This window comes from Vidua macroura, chromosome 2 (genome assembly GCF_024509145.1).
Source record: "Vidua macroura isolate BioBank_ID:100142 chromosome 2, ASM2450914v1, whole genome shotgun sequence".
Lineage (NCBI taxonomy): Eukaryota > Metazoa > Chordata > Aves > Passeriformes > Viduidae > Vidua > Vidua macroura.
The window spans coordinates 24629727-24654901 of NC_071572.1; the positions used below are offsets into that span (position 1 = coordinate 24629727).

At 40.4% G+C, this 25175-nt stretch overlaps 1 protein-coding gene across 1 annotated transcript in view; it reads left to right on the forward strand.

The window, feature by feature from the left end:
• The window catches only part of COL4A2 (collagen type IV alpha 2 chain), a 141051-nt gene that overhangs the window by 100141 nt on the left and 15735 nt on the right, over positions 1-25175 (forward strand). The window contains exons 15-34 of the mRNA XM_054004344.1: positions 372-434; positions 1207-1251; positions 3289-3342; positions 3603-3669; positions 4998-5099; positions 5507-5662; positions 6243-6335; positions 6643-6809; positions 9807-9879; positions 9967-10073; positions 11171-11372; positions 12140-12199; positions 12967-13029; positions 16944-17051; positions 18226-18447; positions 20615-20776; positions 21248-21418; positions 22532-22675; positions 23946-24071; positions 24402-24583. Coding sequence (XP_053860319.1) covers positions 372-434; positions 1207-1251; positions 3289-3342; positions 3603-3669; positions 4998-5099; positions 5507-5662; positions 6243-6335; positions 6643-6809; positions 9807-9879; positions 9967-10073; positions 11171-11372; positions 12140-12199; positions 12967-13029; positions 16944-17051; positions 18226-18447; positions 20615-20776; positions 21248-21418; positions 22532-22675; positions 23946-24071; positions 24402-24583 — 2367 coding nt within the window. The remainder of the gene's footprint in view (positions 1-371; positions 435-1206; positions 1252-3288; positions 3343-3602; positions 3670-4997; positions 5100-5506; positions 5663-6242; positions 6336-6642; positions 6810-9806; positions 9880-9966; positions 10074-11170; positions 11373-12139; positions 12200-12966; positions 13030-16943; positions 17052-18225; positions 18448-20614; positions 20777-21247; positions 21419-22531; positions 22676-23945; positions 24072-24401; positions 24584-25175) is intronic.

Genomic DNA, 25175 nt, shown 5'->3' on the forward strand with positions numbered 1-25175 from the left:
GGATAGCAGCATGCCTGTGTTTGCCAAATAGCTCTCTGAAGCTACAGTTTGGGCATAAGCTGAGTTGCTTAATTGGTTGTATAGCTGAATAATTATTTTGGCTCTTCTTCAGAGCTGCAGACACAGAAGAAATAAAGGAGATGATAGGAGTGAGACACTGTCCTCTCTCTAATGGCCTGCTCCTGCTATTGTAATGAAGCAAGCATGTTACACTTAATTATAAGGACAACAGTTCTTTCACATGCAGCTATTATTAGATTATCCTTGTGTTACAATGATGCTTTCTTCCTGTTTAGCTTCCATAAAAGACTGTTGCAATTTTTTTGCACATAATGAAGAAATACGTTGAATTGACATGCAATCTTTCCTAGGGTGTTCTCCTCTTTCCTCCTGAAAAAGGCGAAGAAGGGGTAGTGGGCTACGCAGGAGAGAGGGTGAGTCATTCATTAGAAGTAGAATTCACTCAGCTGAGTGGGTGAATCTGAGCTGAGAATTTGCCTTCTGGAACAAAACACAGATGACAAAATCATGGAAGTTATAGTTCTTCAGATCAATAGGTTTGGCCAGCCCAGAACTGCCTGAAGCAGGAAAGTGAAAAGGCCATTTTGAAATGGTGGTGGGAGGAGGCCCCCACAGGACTCACAGGTGTGCCAAAGAATGGCAAGGTACCTGTGCCATCACTGGGAAGCCTTGTGCATCTCTCACCTGAAGCTGTGCTCACTCACCACAGCTGCTTTCCTGGTCCTCAGCACAAACTGTACTTCACTGTTCCCATCCAATCTGTAGACCATGGTTCACAAACATGAGTCTGACTCCACTTACTTGTGGACTCAAACAAAAGTCAATCTAAATGCTTTCTTGTAGCATCTATGACTGCTTGTTTTGGAGCAGTGTTTCTGAAGTGCTTAAATGGAGTGAGAACAATACTGAGAATACAATTAAAAAAAAAAAAAACCTCATTCGTCTTTATAATCTTTATGGTCAATTTACAATGTATTGATTAAGAGAGAAAAAATAAAATACCAGATTGGAGTTCAGACTTGCACTGTTTGCACCATACAAAAATCTAATTGAAAACATATCTGAAGTGTGACTGTTAGAGTTTCAAGCTCTTAGATTTATTTTATCTAAGAAATAATAATGGTTCTTTGCCATGAGGGTGTTAGAATGTAATTTTATTTTGTTAATTTTATTGTACCTTCATAGGGACTGCCTGGCATCACTGGTTTTCCAGGACTCAGTGGAGAAAGAGTGAGTATTTCATACAAGACTGTTGTTTCTAACACATATGTAGACAATCTGTCTGAAAAGTAAACTGTAGAGGACAAATTCTGCCTGCAATTACACTAGCTGTAGTCTAACAGATATCATCTGGGTTCATCCATCATGCTCATTTTGGGTCAGTTATTTTTCTCATCAGTGAGAAAAAGAAATTACCCTATGATTAAAGTCCAGTTTTGCTTAAGCCATGAGCATCTTTTGTGACCATTACAGGGAAGTATCACTTTCATTGTTATAATTACTGTGATTATGATTTCTGTGATTTTCTTGCTACAAGCAGAAGCTTTTATGAATAGCTTTCTGCAGATGTGGTTGAAATGTACAGTTATCTTGGATATCACAAAGGGAGAAGAGATGGAAACTGATAAATATACCAGTTAGATCTCTGTCCCCATGGAAACACACCCAAATATTTAAAATAGCATTCTGTCAGACAGAGACTTTCTGTTTGGTCTCAGAAAAAGCCTTCTTCAGTCAGCATTAGAAATCACTTCCATGAGGTAAATAGCTGTGGGATGCACGATTTTTCCATGCTTTGCCATCTTTAGTTGTTTAAAGATTTGTCCTGCCACCAAGGCATAACAATAATAACATGAAACACATGGGACATGAAAGTACACGAAATCTGAAAAATAACACTTGCACAACTACTCAGTCCTGGTGGTGTGGAAGGGAATTGCTGTTAGTAATACATACATGGAGAGGCTGATGCAAAACCCATTAAAGCCCACTGTTTGACCTTAACATGGGTTCATGCTCCAGTCAGAAGTGAGCAGTGGCTGCTCCTTTTTGAGGATGAATTTTGACAATAATTTTAGCAGAAGGTACATTGGTTTGGATGGACTATCATTGTATGATGTGTGTGTGAGAGGGGACACTCTACTCTGTGTGCTATTCACAACGTCCTTTTTGTTGATTTTTGAGTGATTTTATTCTTAAGAAGGAAAGAAGGATGATTAAGTCCTGTTAGCATACAGATGAAATTGCAGTTAAGTAGGAAACTGCTGGCTTTGCTTTTAGACCACCAGCTCCACCTAGTGTAAAGAGACTTTACACCTGATAATCAAAAGGCTCTTTTCCAATGGTGTGATGTACACTTGCCATTATGGAAGAGTTTCTGAAACATGTGATCAGGTTTGCAGCATCTGGAGAGCTGTGGTACTTTTAGTGCTTCAAAACTTCTTCAAGAGTGACTTAGAGAGCTGGTTATTAACATTCAAGTTCTGGGTAAGAGTTGTACCCACTATGAAACTTGAGAGATGCCAGGATTTTAAAAAGCTGACTAATAAGCTAATTATAAGTGTGAATAAATCCAAAGCTACTGGTTTCAACAAAACTGTGTTAATTGACATCAGCTGTTGATCTGGCCACTGTTTTCTACTAAGAGCACACTCTTTTAACACCAGTCTCTTTCCAGAGTACATAGAAACATTTTCTGTAAAGAGCAAAAGTTGTAGAAGAGCTGAGTAAAGCACACAGAAGAGATGATCTCATCTGGGTCAGCATCTCTGAAATCTGTCTGCTTCTGGGTTCTTCTCATTCAGCCCTTCTTCAGCCAAACAGTCTCCAGCCACCTGGAAAAGAGCAAAAAGGACCTGTGTACTTCAGTGCTATTTCACTGCTCACTGCTTCCATTCCAGTGAAAATATGTCTACTTGTAATGATTCTGACTTGTTTCATTTTCTTGCAGCAGGCTGCTGTGGTCTGGCTGCCTAGCCCATGTGTCTCAGGGTCAACTGGCATGGAGGGGATCCCCTTTTCTGCTCCTGCACCCATGAAATGGTGTGAGTGTGTGTAGGTGCTCCTTCCATCTGCACGCCTGCCAGGGGTGACAGAACCTGCATCACAGCAGGTCCCTCTGGCCTTTGGCAAGAGTTAGGCTTGGTCCAAGAGGTGGGACAGCAAACTACAAGGAACCTTGCTGGTGTTACAGGAATTGCTTCAGACCAAGTAATTTTAGTCTCTCTCTGATAAAGGAAGAGTCAATTGTTTTTATGTGTATTACAGGGTATTCCAGGATTTGATGGTCCACCCGGTGGCCATGGTCCCAGAGGAAGCAAGGTACTGCTTTACTTTCATTTGCTAGAAGCAAGAAGCCAGATTGTCATTTTGCCTTCTTTCCTTTTCTGTCATCATGTAGTAGCAATTGTGTTGTCATTGTAGAACCAGTTATGTGGTTTGTTAATTTGATATCTTTGAGGTTTCTTAAATGCTGTCTTTGGGAGTTTGGGGGTTTGTGTTTCATGGGGATACTTTTTCATTTTAAAAGAAATTCTCTATAACAATGTGCTTGGGTGTGATACTTCAACTTCTGTTGACAGGGGGAGCCTGGCGAGATGGGTCCTCCAGGGCCAGATTCCTATTTTCCTTCCCGCATCCCAAGGAAAGGTACATCTTTGCTCAGATTGTTTATCTTAGCTGTTTTACTACCTTCTGCATAGATCAAAAGCATGACATTCTAAGAATTCAACTCCTCAAAAAAAAATGTGTTTGCTAAAGTGTTCCAGAAGCTGTAACTGCCTTCCAAGAGAGTGCCCTAATCAGCTTTTTTCAGGCAGGTGGTTTCTTTGTCTCTCCTGCTGAGCTGGATTGCTATACAAAAGGCTTCCATGCATGCCTGTATCCACAGAGAAGAAGCAAGCAAAAAAGCGTGTGACTTTGTTGTCCAGCAAAAGGAAGAATGGGAGTCTGTCTTCTGTGTCCTGTTTCAGACTTTGGATAAAGGGCAGTAGTGGCAGCACAGCAGAGAGCATTCTTATCATCTAACAGACAGACAGACAGACAGACAGACAGAAAGAAAGAAAGAAAGAAAGAAAGAAAGAAAGAAAGAAAGAAAGAAAGAAAGAAAGAAAGAAATGCACACAGTAAAAAACCTTGAGGAATATAAGAGTATTTTTTTCCTTTTTAAAATTGACAGTTTTCTGTTGTGATCTTCTCACTAAGCTTGTAGCTTCCAGTGTCAGCTGTTCTACAGAGCTGTGGTGGCTCTGCATGGCTAGACTAGAAACACATAAAAGGTGATAGCAGTTTGCCAAGGCCAAAACTATTCAAGGGAAGGTGCCAGCAAACAGCAAGAGTGATCACATGCCATTGCCTTGGCCCTTGTCCTCATACCACAGATTTTACTAGTCTTGTTGAAAGCCAGAGACACTAGCAGTGAATGGTTCCCTTCCTCCCAGAGAAAGGGGGCAAGAGGCCCAAAACATTGGTCAAATCAACCCGAATACCCTGCCAACCTTTTAGAAGCAGGAGGGACTGTGTAGAGAGAGAAAGAAGCAGGCAGAGGGCTGAAGACACCACATGTCCTCTGCTATCACTGATCTTTAACAAGAGCACGATACTTTCTGCAGGCAGTAGCTGGGCTGGGCCCAGATGCTTTTGGTAGTGGGAAGTAAAGGAAAGCTCACATATCACACATCTGTTACAGTAGAAACTTCCTGTAGGGAAAAGAGGGGCTCTCCTCAGAAAGCTGCTATTCTGTGCTTCCCAGGAGCAATGTAGCTCTAGCTGCATATTAGTAAAAGGTGAAAGATACTATCCTGCTTCCTGGGCTTGGTGGCTCCACACCATTCCTGTCAGTCCATTTCTAAAGCTACATTTTAGAAACTGTTGTAAATTCTATTACTCCAAAGCACTTGAAGATTCTAATACTTGTTTTTTTTTACAAAGAGCAGCATCACATTAACACGTTTTGTGGAATCGGGGATGTCTTTCAGGTGCAAGAGGTGATCCAGGCTTCCCAGGTGTTTCTGGACTCCCAGGAGACCGAGGAGAGGAGGGAGATCGTGGATTGCCTGGTCTTCCTGGATTTTCTGATGGTAACACCCCAGCATTACATGTTCTAACAGCTTAACTTTATAGGGAGTTTTGACTAATACAGGGTCACAGTGGGGAAAATCTTTTTTGGTGATCATGTGATACACAGTGCAGAGTAGTAGATAATAACTGGGGGGAGGTTAGAGAATGAGAGGAGCATTTTCCTTTGGACCAGTGGGACTCTTGCAAAACTATTGAAATAGAGATGATGACAGAGCCTTGTTTCTGTAACTGCTATTGATTTGCTCAAGTGATAAGTGCAGTTACCATTTTTGCTCCATGCTAAGTATGTCCATTTTTCCTTGCATATTAGATGCAATTGTAAGAACTTTCTCTTCTGTTACATCACAGCTCTTTGGGCAGCACCATTAAGAAATTGCTTTGAACTTCTTCCCTGGTTCTGTTTCAGCGGATGGGGATAAGCCAGGCTTACCTGGAGAAATGGGACCAAAAGGTGAAAAGGGTGAAATAGGATCTCCTGCTTATTATGCGGGACCGCCTGGGCTTCCGGGTAAGGATGGTTCACCTGGAATTCGTGGTCCACCTGGTCCCATTGGAGCCCCTGGTAAGTGCAAAAACAGAGATGATGAGAACTCTCAGGAACATCTTTGATTATTTTAAAGACAGCTGTTGGCAGTGAGAAATTGACAAAATGAAATGAAATGAAATGAAATGAAATGAAATGAAATGAAATGAAATGAAATGAAATGAAATGAAAATTAAATGAGAGGTGGGGAGGACACACAGAGAAGTCGTGTACACTCATCAGTGAAGAAAAGGTTTGTGTGATTTTTAGACAATCCTGGCAACATTTGAAAGAATGGAGAAAAGGATCTGCAGAAGGTGATCCAGAGCAGGCTATTTGTACTAATGCAGAGTAGGTTGGGCTGAGAGGAGGAATTCAATGTTAGAGAGAGCAAAGAAGGGTAAGGATTGTCTGCCACAACAGATTGAAGTCACTGAGAATGAGTGTGAGAAGTTGTCAAAAGATGGAGAGAGGAGGAGAGGAGGGAGTAGTAGATCACAGCAGGCTGGGTTAGTGACATTAGAGAAAATGTGTTGCAGCCCAAAGAAATAGGAATGAAAGAGAAAAAGAGTAAATCTACAGTAGATGAATTTATATTTTTATTAAATTAAACTTCTAGGTCCTCTCTTTGGATTAAAAGGACGAGAGGGAACACCAGGTAGATTTGGTATACAAGGTTTCCCTGGGCCAAGAGGACAAAAAGGACCTAAAGGTAGGTTATAGCAGATAACTCAATAGATGATCTGCTGTTATGCATTATGTAAAGCCCCAGTGTGTTCCTGGGTTTATTGAACTATGACATGCATGAGGACTGATGAATTTGATCTGGGGCTAACATGACAAAGAAACGTTGTGTTGGATTCTTGTCAGAAAAAAAAAAAAAAAACCAAGGAGACATTTTCTCAAGTATTTGAGAAACTACTCAAATATTCTCAAGTCTATATATAAGATAGATACAGCTCCACATCTATTTGTTGTTGATAGAGCTTTCTTTCTTCTCATTCCAATTTTTTCCTTAGGTGAAGAAGGGGATTGCACTAGATGCCTTTTGGGTGAGGAGCTCAGAAGGGGCTCTACTGGCCCCCGTGGCCCTCCTGGCTTTCCAGGAACCCCTGGCCAGCCTGGAAGGAAAGGAGAACCTGGTGATCAAGGACCACATGGTCTTCCTGGCTACCCTGGAGCAAAAGTGAGATAGCTGGTTTTTTATTGCTTAGTGTTATATGCCTTAGTTTTATATGCCAGTTTTAGATGAAAAAAAAATCCAAATCCTCAAAGCTATTCTCCATGGAAAAATGGTTAAAAGTATGATTTTCTCTTTCTTTCCTTTCTTTCCTTTCTTTCCTTTCTTTCCTTTCTTTCCTTTCTTTCCTTCCTTCCGCAACTTCCTTCCGCAACTTCCTTCCTTCCCACAAAATATGGAAGGCCAAAAATTTCTAGGATGGAAGTGCAAATAAAAAATTTTGGGGAGAGTGAAAGATTTCCCCATAAACCAAAGTCCACCTGCAATCTGAAGAAAGCAGAACCTTTTCAAGCTGCTGTATTGAGTGTGATCTGACCATCTAGAAGGGAAACAACTCCAGTAGTAACCTAAGGTTGTTGCTTATAGGATGCACATGTTAAACTCATAAAAAGTAAGGTTCTTGTTTACAATATAGTCTTTCTAAAAAACACTGTTCAATAACACTGAGGAAAGGGCTCATAACAGCTTGTTTGTTGATGATACATAGAGGTGCTGCACCATGTGGTGTGCTAACTGCATCATGGCTCCTCACAGGCAGAACTGGCTTTAGTCAGTTACATCTCAAAATTTTAGAATAAGTCCTTTGAAATGCTGACCCAGAAGCTGATTTTGTGAATCAAAGAATTGTAGAATGCTTTTGTTTGGAAGGGACCTTAAAGATCACCCAGTGCCAAACCCCTGCCATGGGATGGAACACCCTCCACTAGACCAGGTTGCTCAGGACCGCATCCAAGTGTTCTTGGCCTTGAACATTTCCAGGGGTGGGGTATCCACAACTCTTCTGAGTCTATTGACCTGCTTCAAGGCCTCACCACCCTTACAGTAAAGAATTTCTTCCTAATATCTAATCTAAACCTACTGTCTTTCAGTTTAAAACTATTCCTCTTTTCCTATCACTACATACCATTGTAAAGTCCAAAGATATCAGAGCAAATATCTTTTCAGTTAGTACTTTAGGCTCTTCTGAACATCAAAAAAACCAAGCTCACTCACAATTATCTAAAGTTTGGGATTTGTTAGAATTAAATATAATACATTAAGCTTTGACTGTATTTTGGTTGTATAAAAAAAAGCAGGAAAAGTAGATTTTTTTTGCAGAAATTTAAAATACTTTTATGAAAAGCTATACTTTCTAGAAGTCACGAAAAAATTGACAGAAATATTTCCAAAAATATAATATTGATATTTTGGTTAAAACTTTGTAATTTCTACAAGACTTTTTTGCTTTCGAGAGTCTTTATCTCAGAATTTAAGTTACTGTAGAACAGAGAGAAGTATAAACATGTACAGACATAGCACAGCAAATTCAAAAAGTAAAACAATATAGCTTACATATTCTTGGTCCATATTCTAGGGCAAAAAATCACTCCTTAATTCTTTAAGCATGTTCAAAAAGCTACTTATGTAGATGATAAATACAATTAATCTTGATAAGATCTATGCCAGTTTAATGACAATGAAGTTTTATCCCAAGCAAAGGGATTTTTTTTCTGTGGAGAAAGAGAAATTAGAAGCAGCTGTAAAATATTTTGAAAATACCTCTGTGCTAAATTGAATTATACATAATAACTAAATCTTGAGAACAAAAAATAGTAATGTGAAGATCATGCTATTAGTGCAGCGTTAATGCAGTAATTCAGCATTATTTTAAGTTCTTGAGATTTCTTCTGGCCTGAAAAAAAATCAATGTCCAATGCAGTACAGATTGGCTTCACTCACCATTAAATGCAGTTTTCAAATATGTCCAGGTAAAGCAGAATGCTTATAATCAAAACTAATCTCACTCTTTTGACTAACAGAAGTGCAAACCTGTATTGTTGTGGTGACCTGCAGCTGAGATCCAGTTTTTACACATGCTTTTCACCCAGAATGTCAATAAAATACAGTGATGTCAAAGACACACTTTTCAATATTGTTTGGCACAGGAGTATTTAAAAAAAAATTTATCAACCCTGGAATTCAGTAAGAGATGGCTGAGGAAAACCTAACATGCACAGCTTATATTTCAGTGAGCATGAGTGTAATTATTCAGAACTAAAGCTAACTGGCATAAAACAATCACTAGTAAATTACTCTGTAACCTCTGGGCCTTGGCACCTACCATGGATATGGATTTGGTTGCGTGATTGCAAGGCTCTTGGCCAGCAGCTAGAAATTCCACTTTCAGAAGGGCTGTTCAGGAGGAGGTTCCAGCACTGTGCCAAGGAATCAAGAATGCCAGAGACTGGTCTTTAGCATCACCACAGCTTGTCTTTGCAAGACAGAAGGTTTCCCTCCTTGGAGATTTTCAAGGCCCTGAGCAACCTGCTCTATCTCCAAGTGCTGGGCTGGGCCAGAGACCCCCAGACCTCCCTTCTAACCAAAATCTTCCCATAGGTCTGTGATTTGATTAAGTGATTTGATCACTTAATCCCTCTGTGCCCAAGTTCTTGTCTGGTAAATGAAGGTGGTGCTGCTTTTCAGTCCCAGAACAGCCCCAATCTCAATCCACTGCCAGCTGTGAGGTTGTTCTCCTTGGGAGCGGTGCGCGGGAGGAGCTACACATCAGTAGAACCCTAAGGTTTTTTCCAAGGTGGCAAAGAGTTGCTTAGGGCATTTCCTTTTGTGGCTAACGCTGAGAAATTCACCATGTTTTCTCCAGTGCAGTTCTGCAGCAGCAGTCACCTGCAGGACTCTAGCTCATGGAAAGCCACTGCAGAATCTCCTCTACCATGCCATAGAGACCTTGGTTCTAGTTAGAATATATTAATAAAGGTTCTGCACAAGAATGGGATTACTGAAGAGGAAATCGTTCATGGAAAGTAACAGGAAAGCAGTAAAATTTAAGGAGGCTTTTTTTTTTTTTTTTAAGCAGGACAGTAGAAATGCAAATCTTGATACTTATTTCTTAAGCAGTTCTGGTTTGTTTTGGCTTTTTTTTTTTTTTAATGTGTGTGACACCAGGGATTTTCGGGTCCAGCTGGATTTCCTGGACAGAAAGGAGAAAAGGGAGACTCTTTACACGTAACTACAAAAGGTAGAGTGAAAATTCTTATCGCCTGTATTTTCCTATTATTTATAGTATTAATGAAAGATTGGTCTCACAATGGAAGGTCTTCTTTAGGCACCAAAGGGATCCGAGGAGATCCTGGGCTGCCTGGAATCAGAGGTGAAGATGGTTTCCCAGGCAGAGATGGATTAGATGGTTTACCAGGACAGCCTGGCCTTCCGGTAAGCAACAAACACAGCAAATACACCAGACCCAGTTACTAATGCACTTAATTCTGAGGAGTTATGATCACCAGCCTGTCCTTCTTTCACAGATAATGGTGCAAAACTAGACTGGGTTTGCTGGTTATTGATAAATTTAGCATCAGGTTTATTTTCAGGGTTTTTACAAAAATCTTTCACTTTTATTTCCACTTTACTTAAACAACAAGTGCTAGTGTATGGTTTATTAGTGACTCCTTCTAGTATAGTCTGAGATTCTTTGTGACTGAACTTCAATAGCTTTGGTACAACTGTGTTGAAGGAAAGCAAAATTTACTGCAATTATATGTCCTTAAAATGTACATTATGTCATCATATTGCTTCATAGCAGCTCACCTAACTGCAGCTATCTAGAAATTAGACAGGTAGTCTTTGTTCATTTTCAAACTTCCTTCTATAGGCAAAATTAAATACCTTGCAAGAAGAATTCCTGTGGCCCATCATAAATGATGTTTTGAACCACTGGGACGCTTATATATCATATTTGAAGATGGGCAAGAGCTATACTAGGCACTCTAGACCACAGTACTTTTCCTTCCAGTCAAGATGGTACTTTATATTGCTTCTGAAAATAGAAAAGCATTCTGATAATGTTTGTAAAGTAGAAAGTTTGTAGTGTAGAAATACCACTGGGAGTGCAGACAGAGAAAAAATCTTTTGGGTGCATTTTTATGTCAGCTTTTCTCAGAAGTAAATGCCACAATGCATTTTTAACAATGCATTTGGTCTCCCCAAATCCACTTACAGTTTTTCAGAAAGGACCAGGAGCCCCTCCACAACATCTATTCATATTGCCCAAGTGCTTTTCATGGGCCAACATTTTTAGGGGAATGTTCCCTCAAGGAGCACTTCTCTCACGCCCTTACTGCCATGTGGTCTACATTAAAGTCAGGTTATTTCAAAAATACTTTATTTTCAATGTTGATTGAAAGAGCTGGGATGCAACACTTGAGAAATTACTGCCCATAAGATGTTATTCATGAGAGCAGTTCAACTGTTTGAGTGGCATTTGTTTCTCAGCAAAATCAGGAGTGACCACCTCCATTTACTTCCCGCAGGGTGATACTATCAGAGGTTTCCCCGGTGATCCTGGTTATCCAGGTGAATTAGGCCCAAAGGGCTTTCCAGGAGAAGCAGGCCTGCCAGGTGAAGGATTTCCTGGTCCAAAAGGCTTCCGGGGTCCTCCAGGTGACCAAGGACAAGCTGGAAACCCAGGATCTCCAGGTCTGCCTGGTCTGCCAGGAGAGCCTGGCCAACTAGGTAAGAGACACCGCTGTGTCTTACATCAGAGCCATGGGAGATCAGCACTGAGTTGTGTGCAGCATTTATCCAGCACACTGTTGAAAAGGGACAGCTTGGTGGGGGTTATGTGGGGTAAAAGGAAATGCTGGTATTGTCCAGAAATCTTAAAAAAAGGAGGTAATTCAGAAGTCACAGTAATTTCATGTCAGGTATTGAAATGACATGAATTAATGTGTTAGTGCCAGCAAGTAACATTTGTCATGTTTCAAGCAGTTGGAGGCAATGGAGCAATGTCCTGCCATTGGAAATCCCACAGGTGGTTTTCTCTGATTTTTCCCATCCGACATAATCTTTTAATTGACCAGAGAAAATCATATTTCCACCCTTCAGAGCTCCTCATAGTATTTCTGCAGCTTTTCAAGTCCCTTCCAAGCACAGCAATGCCAGGCTACATTCAGAAGAGCTCAAGCTCGGAGTTTTAGTCCTCCACTTCAAGAAGCCTGGCAGAATATTCAAGCTAAAGCAAGCACGTCAACCTTACACAGTGCATGGGACAGCCTCCTAACATGGACAGGATAGGTTTTAGGCCTGGATCTAACCAATGTGTGGATAGAGTGTTCAGTATGTTACAGCAAATCATTTGTGTGGTATGTGTGCATAATACGTAAGAGAATACATTATCTGCTGGTTTTATAGGCATTTTAGTTAGAATTGAGAACATTTTTGTCTTTTTGCAATTTTTCTCTTTTAGATAATAACTGTGTTTTCTAATTCTTTGCTCATAGACTGTGGGCAGGTTGTTGAAGACTTTCCTAGAGGAGATGCAACTGAACCAATATGGTCAGGTACTGTACATACACATGGCTTGAATTTCTTTTCAGTATTATGCTGCTTTTTTGGGTCTATACTTTCTTCTGATGGCTGCTTTGGATGCTCTTGGTTGTAAACTGCTTGAACTTTAGGTCACAAATAGCTATGCATATACTCTATGTAGCTCTAAACTAAATTAATCAAATTGAACATTTTCTAAAATTATTGCACTTTTGGCTCTACAATTCAGAGATTCTTTATTTCATCACTCCTGAGTGTTTATTGTATGATTACTGTGCAATCTATAAAAAACAGTACCAGAAATTATATGCCCAAGAAAATTTTAGCAACTTTTATTAAAGAAGAACTTTGAGTGAAGATTTTCAGTGCAATGTGACATATAAGAAAAAACCCTTAGATTTTTACAAAAATTAACTCAATTGCTTCATGGGTATAAACCACCCATAGGGAAACAAAGCATTTCTCCTCCTATTCTGAAAAATGAAGTAGGCTGGACTACACTTCCCATGCTGGTCCAACTGGACCTGCCACCATAACCTCTGTAAAATAGGCAGAAGAGCAGCTCTTGGGGTGGAGATTAGCTTGAGTGCTCCCCTGAAAATGCCACACGTAGCCTTTTTTTTTTCTTTTAATGAAGAATAAAATTTCTTTTCAAATTAGGAGTTTGCTTGTTAATTTTCTTCACCTGTTTTAATGAAATTGTCTCAACTGGAGGCCCAGAGACATGGAGAGACAGTAAAGGAGCATGTATAATGTGACTAACTTGGTTTTTTGTTTGCAGGTGCAGGCTGTGTAAGGCCACCAAAGGGATCCCAAGGAAAGCCAGGAGTGCCAGGAGCCACAGGTAATGTTTGCCTTTACCCATGTTGTGTTTCCCACATTTGAAGGGTATCAATTATAACTGAGCCTTAGCAGACAGCAAGTTTTAGAAATTACTTTGGAACACAGCATTAACCTGACCCTGGCAGAGAGATCTAAGCAGTGTGCAGCCCAGGTAACTTCACCATTCCTGAACTAAGCCTACCTTTGCTAATGAGTGTCAGCCACAAAGCAGAGGGCAGAAAGGACAGCCTGTTTGCTATTCTCCACATGCAAGTAAGAGTATACAGAGTCTACAGATTTAGTGCTAGAGAGTGTACTGAAATCTCTCAGAGGTGACTGCACACCTCATGAAGCAAATCCTGTCCTCTGAGAGCAGGGTGATAAAAGGATTTGATGGAGGACTGTGACAGATCCTTCTCACTGTTCCTCTTCAAGTTATGTACAGAGTGCCTTCAGCAAGTGTGAGCCCAAAGTCTCAGTGCAGATGCAGCACTGTGTCTGGGCCAGGCTGCCTGACCCAACACGGCTATTGTGTCTGTAGCCACGCACACCTTCCTGGCAGAGCCGGTCCCTGCCAGCCCAGAGGGGCCATCTGGTCATCCTGGGCCTCCCCATCACTGAGGATTCCCCACCTCTGAGCTGTGTTTGTTCTCCTTCCTGCAAAGGGCCCTGCAGGGGATTATAAATGCTGCCTCCTCCTTTATACAAAAAGGGAGACCTGTGGATGCGACAGTTTAGTCAGAGAGAGAGAAGCCAGATAAACTTTCCCAGGAATTGTTCTGGGGAGTTTTGAGAAGGCTGAGAGAAAGAATTAAAACTATCTTGCAGCTGGTGTTTTGAACAGTTGTTTCTCATAAGATGTTTACCAAAGGGTGTCTTCTTAATTAGCCAATTGTGTGACGGGGTGTTGATTAAATGACCAATCAGGTCCAGCTGTATCAGAATGGTGTATAAAAGAATGGGTTTCTAATAAACTCAGATTAGCCTTCTGAAGGGACCTAGAGTCTATATGTCACCTCGTCCCCGTTCCTGACTCAGCAGTGACACACCTCCTTCCAAGAGGAAGAGGAGGTGAGGACAAAGCCTGAGGGACTGTGTGAGATGGAATTGAGACACATGGGCAAGGTGTGCTGGCTGGTCATAATGACTGACCTTGAAGAGGGAATGTCTCACCAGCACTGATAGTTCCTATAAACTTATGTACTCCCAGCCTAAGCAATAAAACTGTTTTTCAATAAATCCTTCTCATCACCAGCTGTAAAGCCACTGACAAAAAACATAGCTGAGTCCTTCAGATTTTGGTAAATGTAAAATTCTTGATGCATCTGTTTCTGTGCTTTAGCCAAGTTTAGAGATTTGGAGTATAAGTTTTAAGGTCAAGCTCTTTTTTTTTTTTTTTTCAGCACAGGGATTATTATGACATACATAGATTGATTAATTGATTTATTGCAGATTAATGCATCTTAAAAGGACAAATTTGGTCTCTGATGAAAGATTATCAGTGTTTCCTTAGTCCTAGTGCCAAAATTTGTTGCTAGGATCACGGCTTCTTGTTTTCTTTGCAATATTTTGTAGCTTTTTCGGAATATGATTTGTTTATTCTTTCATTCATATGACCTTGAAGGTTTTTCATTTAGTGAGTACAATCAGATTTAATTCCCAGCTGTAAGGCTGCTGTAACATAAGTGATGCTATTTCATGTGTTTTACATTTTGTATTCTTGGTTAGCTCTTTTTCTAATAGATCTTTCTCTGCCTTTGTTAGCTTACATGCTTTAATAATTTTAAGACTTGGGGTTTTTTTAAGACTTGTTTTTCATCCTCTCTCTGCAAAACCTGGGAAGGGCCCCTTGCAGAGCCCAGTGCAGAACTCTGTGCCTTTCAATCAGTTCCAGAGGCACTTCTGGAACCAGAAGCCTGGGAGGAAAAGGACACATTTTAAATTGAGTTGTGTCAATTGATTTGTCTGGAGCATCATTCCTACCCACATCTGCCAGACAAACACAAAAGCACCAGCACCTCCTTTACACCATTTTCATTGTCTGCTTGGAGTAATGTGGTTTGTCCACAAGATTTCCCACCTTCTGTTCAGCCAGCATGGAGCTCCTCTGTTGACAATCAAGTCTCATGGTGTCCTAGGTGCTAATGGCACACAGTGTATCAAGCAAGGACTTTTCTTTAAAGCCTGCCACCCTCATGTCCTTGTGTTCCTTTGAAATTCCAGGCAGCACACACAGACCACCCTGAGTTACATCTTGGTTATTCGGGAGTCTCAAGATCTAGACAATTGCTGTTGAATAAAATTTTAAGCTGTGTTCTGTCTCAAACAACTAAAATATTTGCAAACCAAACATTACATTGGCCAAAATAGAAACTATTTTTGCGCTGCTGTTTGGCACAGCATGTTATCACCAGCTAACATCACATATTGACTTACTGAAATATGTGGTAAGCAGTGGATGTAGTTTCCTTCTGCACCTTCTTTCTCTCACATGGCTTTTTAATTAGTGCAATTATGAACAGAATTAATGAAAGCCAGTTATTGCAGATGGGAAACAAGACCAAGATGCCATTTGAATAAGAGGCACATTGGAGTTTTTCATTGAGACCTGAAAGCCTATTTTCCTTTTGATTTCTTTCTGAGAAGTTACTTTTCATATAAGGGAGAGAAAAAATAGGCCTGTACAGCACAGTGAAATATATGCACACTACATTGGCTGGTTATGTGCAACTTATTTCTCATTTTTTAAAATGTTTCCTGTTCCTTTTCACGAATGATAGCTAAAACTACAAATAATCATGGTTAAATAATATAAATTTCAGAAAACTAAAGTGGAAAAAAGTATCAAAATCCAAATGATATTTCCCTTGGTTTGTCATAGTTAGGGTTGGAGAGAAACTTGCTTTCAGTAATGAATAAATGAGTTGTAATTCATGGTGATGCTAAGCACCAACATTTTAAAGCATGTTGTTGACCTTCAAGCCTGAGCTGGAAACTTATAAAGTTCCAAGTGCTGGGGAGTGTAGTGGAACAAAGCATTCGCCAGAAATTATTTTCAAAGAACTTTACCAAAAATCTTGATCTTGTAATACAGTGGATTAACGAGACTCATGTAATAAATTTTGCGTGGAAAAAAAAATATAATTTTTGAAACATAACAAAGGAATCCTACAAAATGCTTGCAGGTTTTGAGATGTTAAAAAACAGTAATATTTGCCCTTACTGAAATGTCAAATACTGTATCACAAGGAAAGGAGGTATCATTTTAGCTGTCAGGAGAAAAATCAGTATGAACAAGAGGTCAGTGCCTAAAGAACTGGCACATCCTTTTTTTTTTTTTTTTTAAGGGCACATCCTTTCTTTAACTAGGGAATCTCTAGACCTGTAATATTACAAATATAGTAAGTAGGCTAGTTAATTTGTATTCATTTTGAGGGACTATTAGATCTAAACTTTAGCCTTACATTTCTGCTTCTTGGTTATCTAAACCAGTCTGCTCTTGTTCTGTGATCAGTTTAGCAGGGAAAGGAAATTTTTTTCGTCCTACAGCATCTCATCTGTGCCCATTTCTGTGAACATTCTCTTTTGACATTGCTTTTTGACCTTAATCTAAAAGCCTTAATTTTCAAAATACTGAAAAGCTCCAAAAATCTGTGAAACTAATTATCTGAACCCTAGTAGTCTTCATATCATTAATCTTTAAGTCAGGTTAATCCATGTTTGTAAAAGCATTTAACCTAGATTTTTGGTCCATGTTTTGGGATCTTGAATACTTCTAAAGAGTTACTGTATAGCCCCATTAATTATTTTTAAAGGTTTCATCTTTACATCCAGAAACACATTATGATGATACTACTACCTTTTTTTTACATTATATGCACATTTCTGTTTTGTTTGTTCAGATCACACTTTCGTACTTTCTTTTATATAATTTAGGTGCAAAAGGTGCAAGAGGATTCCCAGGTGATCCAGGTCCAATGGGTTACCCAGGGCTAAATGGTACACGAGGTGATCCAGGTCGGGAAGGATTCCCAGGTCCTCCAGGTATCTTGAAATAATTAGTCATTCTTTATATACTTTTGACCTTTTTACTGAAGTCACTTAAACACAAATACTTGATTCTAGGTACATTTTCACTTATCTTCCCTTCTACATTGATTCAATAAGCCATTAGACAAAAATACTGCGTTTCAAATCCAGAAATATTTCTTGCAACTTCCATAATGATGAAAAATTTCATAGATACCAGCCTTTTAAAATCTGCTTTATTGTTCAAAATTATAAATGTGACGGTAAAAATTCATTAGAGTCTCATAAAGAAATTAAATAGCAAGAAATTTTAGATTCCAAGTGCATTATACTCATAATGATGATGCAGAAAGGAAGAAAATAATAGTATTAGTACTTCCATTTAATTCTTTTCAACATTAGTATAAATGAGCCTCTGTGTGTGCCACTGCACTGCACTGCACTGTGTGATTCATTTAGTGCATTCACATATAAACTGCAGTGGGTGTGTATGTTCACAAATCTTCATTCAGTCCAGCAAGAATTACAGGAATTACCTCCAGAAACTACCATTTCCCTGTGGTTGACCAAGTTTATTTGGTCAGAGAAATGGGTAATGAGTTGTTTGGGGTTTTTTCTGTACCCCTTTACAGAAGCCATCGATGCAATTTAATTTATGAGCTCTCTGGAAAGTTTTTTGAGATATCTGATTTCAAAGTCCTAAATCCTCACAGATTCTGAAGTGCTGCAAACTTTCCCAAATCCAGTGCCAGGTGGTGCTTTGCCCCCAGGCAGCACATGGCCTGACAGTGCTCTCTGGACTCGTCTACAGCATCTGTAGTAGCAACAGAGAAAGCAAAAAAGAGCTGGTGCATGTCCCGTTGCATCCTGATGCATCAAGGGGTGCATCATACAACATGGCTCTGTGCAGCATAGGGCAGGACCATCTCCCCTGGTAAGCTCCACAGAGTGCTCTGATTGCTAAATTAGGGCTCCCATATGGCTCCCAGGCCACAGGGAGCAATCCCCTGCAGTTTTCCGTGCTGTCTTTCACCAGTGCTTGGGCTTAACTTTCAGTCCAGCTCCAGTTTTCCAGTCCACCTTTACCTTGTCATTTGTGGTAATGGGGACATCATGTTGGTATATCTAGGATTTGAACTCCAACATTTGTAGTGAATTCTGTGATGCCTAGTCCCCGTTTTATTTATAGGTTTTACTGGACCCAGGGGAGACAGAGGCCCAAATGGGCTACCTGGACTTCAGGGACACCCAGGCCTTACAGGAAAATCCGGAGCTCCAGGAGCACCAGGACCAAAGGGCCTTCCTGGTGACGTTTTTGGAGCAGCAGCAGGTTCCCGAGGGGATGTCGGCCTCCCCGGCTTCCCAGGGTTGAAAGGTGCACCAGGAGATCAAGGAGTACCAGGAACTAGAGGTAACAGCTTCTTCTAATAAAGAAAGATCTGCCTAAGAGTGGGATACAATTGCAGCCAAATTGTAGGGATGTGAGAGTAGGAAGAGATCATGTTAGAATGGGTCAGAGGTACTGATGACCTCACTGTCAATTCCCAGTGCCTGACGATCTCCGATTCTTTCCACTTCTGTGTCAGCTGTTCCCAACATGCCTGGCTCCCCTGAACACTTTCTGGAGATCCATTACTTATGTTCAGCTGTCCTTCACACTGCTCTACATGAAATCAACTACAGGAGCATAGCAGAAAACCAGACTTTGCTCATCTTTGCCGCTTTCAGATGTACTGCTAATTTTTTTTTCACTGTAGTTAAGGGAATGGTGGTGTCACTATTATCCTGAATTTTCACTTACACACAGCAATAATACTGAGATTTTTTTTTTTCCCACACCAAAAAATGTCTGGGCTGCATGGCTTTGCTGATCAGCACATTGCAGTAGTGCTGAATTTGTAAATTTTAGCTAAGAGGACATAGAGTTAGGTAACTGCTAATAAGCTATTTTACCTTGTCAGTCATTGGCCACTCACAAATAAGAAAAAGATAATATTATATACTTATTCATAACTTCAGAGTGTTCATTTTAGTTTGTTATTTCAGACCATAAAAAACACCCTAAAATCCCTGCAGAAAACAGAGTTTCTCAACAAAATCTGATTTTTTCACTCTCTGAACTCTGTGAAGGACTTTCAAAAGCACATGTGGGAATTTATCATACCCTGCTACACAGTTTCAATTGCATTTGGACCTAAAATTAAATTTGGGACTGTGGATTACCTACTTCCCCTGTGTGGAACTGAGAAAGGAGTAGTAATTGTATGACTAGCTTGAAGCAAGGCTTATCACAGGAACTAGTTTTGGATATCCTTCTCATGATTTTTGATGAAATTAAATAAAGAAGAGCATCATCTTCTTAGAGTTATTTGAAGTGAGGAGAGCTGGTTTCACTTGAGGTAGAGCCCCAGAGTGAAGGAAAGGGATGAAAGCAGCTCTGTGGCCCTTAACAAGTTTGAGAAAAGGCAGAAAACATTACCAACACCTCTGAAAAGGGGACAAGATCCAATTTTGTTTGAAAACAAAAAATATGGTGTGACTTTGCACCTTCTTTGTAAACATTTTTGTAGAACTAAGTTTTCAGTAGTTAAAAATACAGTGAAAATAAAAAGCATTACTAGTTTGTCTGTTCTTGATTTATTTTACAGTTCTGGCAGAATGGCTCCAGATAGCATGTGAATTTTTCTACAAGTATGATTTTTTTAAAATTTTATATCAAATGACTAGGGATTCCTTTATACCACCTTTGCCACTTAGTTCAGAATAGCAAACTAAAGCCTGTATGCTGTTGTTGAGAAAACCCACTTTAAATGACTGCAGTTATAAAGCTCATTTAACTACAGTCAAGCCAATGGACCTACACTGGTGTAAAACCTGAAGAAAGAGAAAGAGATCTACTTGACCTGGATTTTAAGTGCCATATACTATTTGTATGCTGCTGCTTCTCCAAGCTGAATGAAAAGCAGGCATTATCTTTTAAAACTTAAAAACATGTGGTAGAGATATAATTTTTCACCCAGTGCATTCAGTCATGTAAAATTAGGGCCTTTTTGTTTAGGAATTTGTATCTGTCTTACAGAAATGTCTTGTAACAACCATGTGTGGAAATTTCTATACAATAACACAGATCCCACCATCTGTCCTAAATGGTACTTTTCCTGCCTATAAAATTTTAGAAAAGATACATAGCATTATTTCAGTGGTTCAGTCAGCTGCATGATTCAGTCCTTACTAAGATATATGTGACAGAGAGATCAGGACTAACTGAATTATTTGGATTAAAATAGAAAGATGGAGATTAAAACTGAAAGAGGCCTGCATGTATATCCACATGGTGCCAAATCATTACTATTAATTTGAAAGAGTCAATCAGCCTATCTGATGCAAATATTGAGATTATTGCTGGTAACATCAATTATTTTAAATATAAAGACCAGTCCTTTAATTTGCTTTTCCTTTTCTCACTGAATTTTCAAAGGAAAAACACACCCTGGAAGCCTAGGGTGTACACAGAAGAAATATATAAAAACATGTTCTCTACATATGATGCTCTCTAATGCATAATTTTGGTCTTTCAGGAGCGGATGGTAGCCCAGGTTTGCCAGGACCCAAAGGAGATCCAGGGCCACAAGGTCTCCCTGGTTTGACAGGATTGCCAGGAATACCAGGAACACATGGATTCCCAGGTCCACCAGGAAACCGTGGGCCAGATGGTGGCCCTGGCTCTCAAGGACCTCTCGGTGAGGAAGCAACGCAGTCCTGTGTCATTCCTCTTGCTAGTCCTCTGTGGCAAGGCAACTATAAGGTTTCCACAGCAGACAGTTAAGTTTGGGAATGATCTTCACAGGCAGAGCTGCTACTTTTCTTTCAGTAGCCACCTACCAAGTCAGATCAGAGCTGGCTGCTGGCAGACTGGAAAAAGGAAGCCACCAAATGAGGGTGGGCTTATGTAAAAGGGGCTTAATTCTTAAATTAAAGAGGTCCTGTTGCAAGTGGGTGTGGAACCAAACTGATAGCGAGGCTGGTTCATGTCGATGAGCTACTTTATCTTTACAATAATTTCTGCAATTGTTTGATGAAAAAATCCTAATTTCCCCCCTTCGATATGAAGTTTGTAGGACAGCAGTTTCTCCCTCTTGAGCTACCTTGTATGAAATCATCATCTATGTCCAAACCTTTTTTACTCTCCCTTTCTCACTTTTACACAACAGGTCCACCTGGTGCTAGGGGAGAAGATGGTGAGCAAGGTTTTCCTGGCCCCGTGGGCCTGAAGGGTCTGTCTGGTGACAAAGGTGACATGGGTCACACGGGACTGCCGGGTATACGTGGTGTGACTGGTCCCCCTGGCATAAGTGGAATGGATGGCTTTCCAGGAGATAAAGGTGAGCTCTGGACTGCTGCTTTGAAAACAGTAGTTGATTAAAGCTCTTCTGTGCAGACATGAACCAGGCTCTGCTGGTCTCCCTCTATTTAAAACAGCAGAATTAGGATCATGTGCCTAATACATTCCAAAATCACCGCCCGTTTTCCCCTGTGTTGGGCTTGGCACAGTGCTAGCCTGTGATATGCAGCCCTATTTAGAAGAGCAATGGCTCTTTTATTTCTAATTTTCAAAAATACACAATATTTACTGTTTTCTCTCTAAAACTCTTACCCTTGTCTTAGTCTCATTGGTCCTTAGTGAAACTGAGATGTTTCCCCAGACATTGGCTTTAAAGTTTTTTAAAGCTGGGAGCTGTGAACTGAGCAATGCCAGACACAAGACCTCAATGGTGACTTTAGGATACTAATGTTATGTTGAGAAGGTGAGATTCTCACCTACCAGCCACAGGAAAACACGTATGTGTAATGCACATTGCCTACACCACACAGGGAGGTTCAACTCCATGTGAAGCCAAGCTGAGCACAGAGCATGCTTAAAAATGCATGTTGCAATTTCATCAGTTGGAAAGACATGACAAGACTAGCTCTGGAGTACTAATCAGCTCTCATTTGAGAGAAATTAAGATCTATTTGTTAGCATTACACATGTAAAACAGCATTCTCTTGTTTAGAAAAGAGGAGTAGGGGAATTTTTGTTGAGAAAGGACCAGCCAGTCCTAGACCCATGATTTGTATCTCCACATGTAGACCAGGCTGACTACAAACCTTATGTGGAACTAGGTACATATGTCAAGCTCACCTCTAGGAGAGGGGTTGTACTGATGTCTCAGAAGAATGCAGCAAGTTCTGGTCATCTCCACACCACCTCTTCTTGGCCAGTTGAGGCAGGTTCATGTACTCCTGAGAGCACACTACCTCAGGAGCTCTGCTACCTCTTAGAGAGCTTGGGTGCCTGCTCCAGACCCACAGATTGCTGTAGGTATCAAGGCACCCAAAAAATAGGTACTGCTGCACTGAAGTTTTCATACCATTTTAGTCATGTGTTGCTGGTTCATATTTACATAGTTTGCAGAAATCTGAGTGAACTGTTTTCTTCCCCTTCTTTCTTAAAGGCTCAAGAGGTTCACCTGGCATTGATGGTTTCAAAGGCATGACAGGCCTAAAAGGAAGACCAGGCATCAAGGGAATCAAAGGAGAATTTGGCCCACTTGGGGCTCAGGGAGATAAAGGCTCACAGGGTGCACGTGGCTTCAAAGGTATTTGCTTATGGGTGGTACTAGTGTGTTTGCTCTTCACATCTGCAGAACTATTTTACAAGAACACAGAGACAAAGAAGACACATTTTTCACATGGTAAATTTAGCTCAGACATTCCTCCACCTATTTCACACATGGGCCTCTGGCCAAGAGGCCTGAATTTTAGACTCAGGGAAAGGTTACTTCTTTGCACACTTAAGGCTGGAGACAAACATCTTGCTACTCATCTCAACTCAGATAGTGGCACCTCTGGACATGTGCAGAAGTCAAGAGAACATTTTCCCAGGAAGCATAAGGTGTTTGGGGAGAATATTTGGATTTTTCTCCAGTTGCACTGTAAAGACAAGTAAATAAAAACAGGTAATTAAGTAGTTAAAATTAAGTAGTTAAAAGTCACAAACATTATTAAAAACTTAAAAGTCACAAACATTCAGCTGGTTTTATTGTTGATGAAATGAAAACTGCAACTCAGCCCTCTTTTGATTGTACACAATTACCTTTAAATAAATGTTTTGCCACAAGACCAAAATGTTCTTTCTAGGGACCCTGAGACTGGTATTTTTAAAGAAAGTGTCTGCAATTCAGAGGTTGCAGAACAGTGATCCCAGCAACAGTCTCCGCAAAAGACAAGTGTGAAAGCAGCCCCTGTGAAGAGAAGTGCAAATACACTTGGTGAAGAAATATGAGACAGTGCATAGGAGACAAGTCTGGGTTACTGGCCTGTCTCTGCACCCCACAAAGAACTAAAGACACTCAGAGAGTCTATATGGGTCCCTTCTTCTGGACATTATTTACTGATATCACCAGTAACCATAAAGTCAAGAAAATGAGCACTATAACTGGTAACAAATCCAAAGACTTTCTTTTGCCCAAAGCTTTTTGACTGAGAATTTCCTTTGCTCTAAAACGAAATTAATTTTCTGTGCTTTGTCCAATGTGCTTTTGGGGTTTTTTTATAAACCATGATTTTGGGGCTTTTTTTATAAACACATGATTCCTAACTGATCTGCTGAGACATAAATTATCTATCACAGAGGAGTCTGGGTCCAACTCCCAGGATTGTATGTACAAAAGTTTAACTCAGTTTTCATGTTTTCTTAAGCATGACTCTTCCACTGCCATGTTGTATTGACAGAGGTTACTTTTCATGCAAGTGGATTTTCTGTAGCTTGTGTAAGGTCATTCCTTTTTCCTAATTCACTCTTCTTTCACTTTCTGACCATGCTGCTGACTAGCATTTTGTGACATGGTTGGGTTTTTTACCCTTTAGGTGACCGTGGGGATCAAGGCCCCCCAGGAGAACCTCCAAAGCTCATGCCCAGCATGATGATGGAAGTTAAAGGTGAAAAAGGAGATGTTGGAGAAAGGGGCACAAAGGGATCCTTTGGCTTAAAAGGTCAGTGGTCGTAATAAAACAAGGCAAGCATATTCAAAACTATAATTTAGTGCTTTTTCTGAGCTACCATAATAAATATTCCCTGCTCATTGTACCACTTGGCTGCAGCCTCCCCAGCAAGGTCTCTGGCAGCAGAAACTGAGCTCCTGGATGAATTTCACAGTCACCCCCAAGGAAAGCTTTGAGGGATGATGTGTGTGTGTATGTGTGTTGCCTTGTACAGCACATTGTGGTGCCATGTTTTGAGAAGGCCAGTAGCAGGAAAACTTCTTACACACAAGCCCACACGTCAGTCTTCCCTTATTTGTTTTTCTTCTTCCCTGTCTGCAGGAAGCAAGGGAATGCCAGGCCTTCCTGGAAAGACAGGAACCCCAGGGTCCCCTGGGCATCCCAGCTACGTGGCTGGTGTGAAAGGAGACATCGGTGCAAAAGGGCTGACAGGTGTGAAAGGTTATCCTGGTCCTGCTGGTTCTCCTGGCATCAGAGGCTTCCCTGGCACCACAGGAGTCAGAGTGAGTTTTTGCACATGAGGGAATAAGGGTGTCCTTGTGCTGGCATTCAGCTTCTCAGGAAGTGGCATTCACCCCTTGAAATTTTGCCGAACAACAGCAGCGCAAAGATAAAAATGCCATAAGCATTGAATGAATAGATCAAATACTTTTGCTTGCTCTCTCCAACATTCATTAAGCAGAGTAATTTCTTTTCTCATTGTGAGACATCCAAATTTCATAGGCCAGAATTTTGCCAGTGAGAACCCAGATGATTCCTTCTAGACCTTTGATCCTGTTGCCACAGCTGCTGGTAAAAATTATTCTCAGTGTTGGGCTTACTTTTCTCTTTGTCCCAGGACTTTATGATATCACTGCCAAAAGTTACTCACTGTCACTTACCTAAGAGTAAAAGAGCCTAAAAATCTTAGCTTCCAGTGGGTAATTCATTGTAATTCACTCTGGCAGCAAAATAAATTACACTGGAAGAAATAAATGCTTAAAAAAGGCCTGAGAGTAGACTCATAGACATCATTTATTTAAGAGAGATAAAACTATGTTCCTTTCTCAGGTTCTCTTTGCCTTTAGGTTTCAATAAGATTTGTTTTTTAACCAA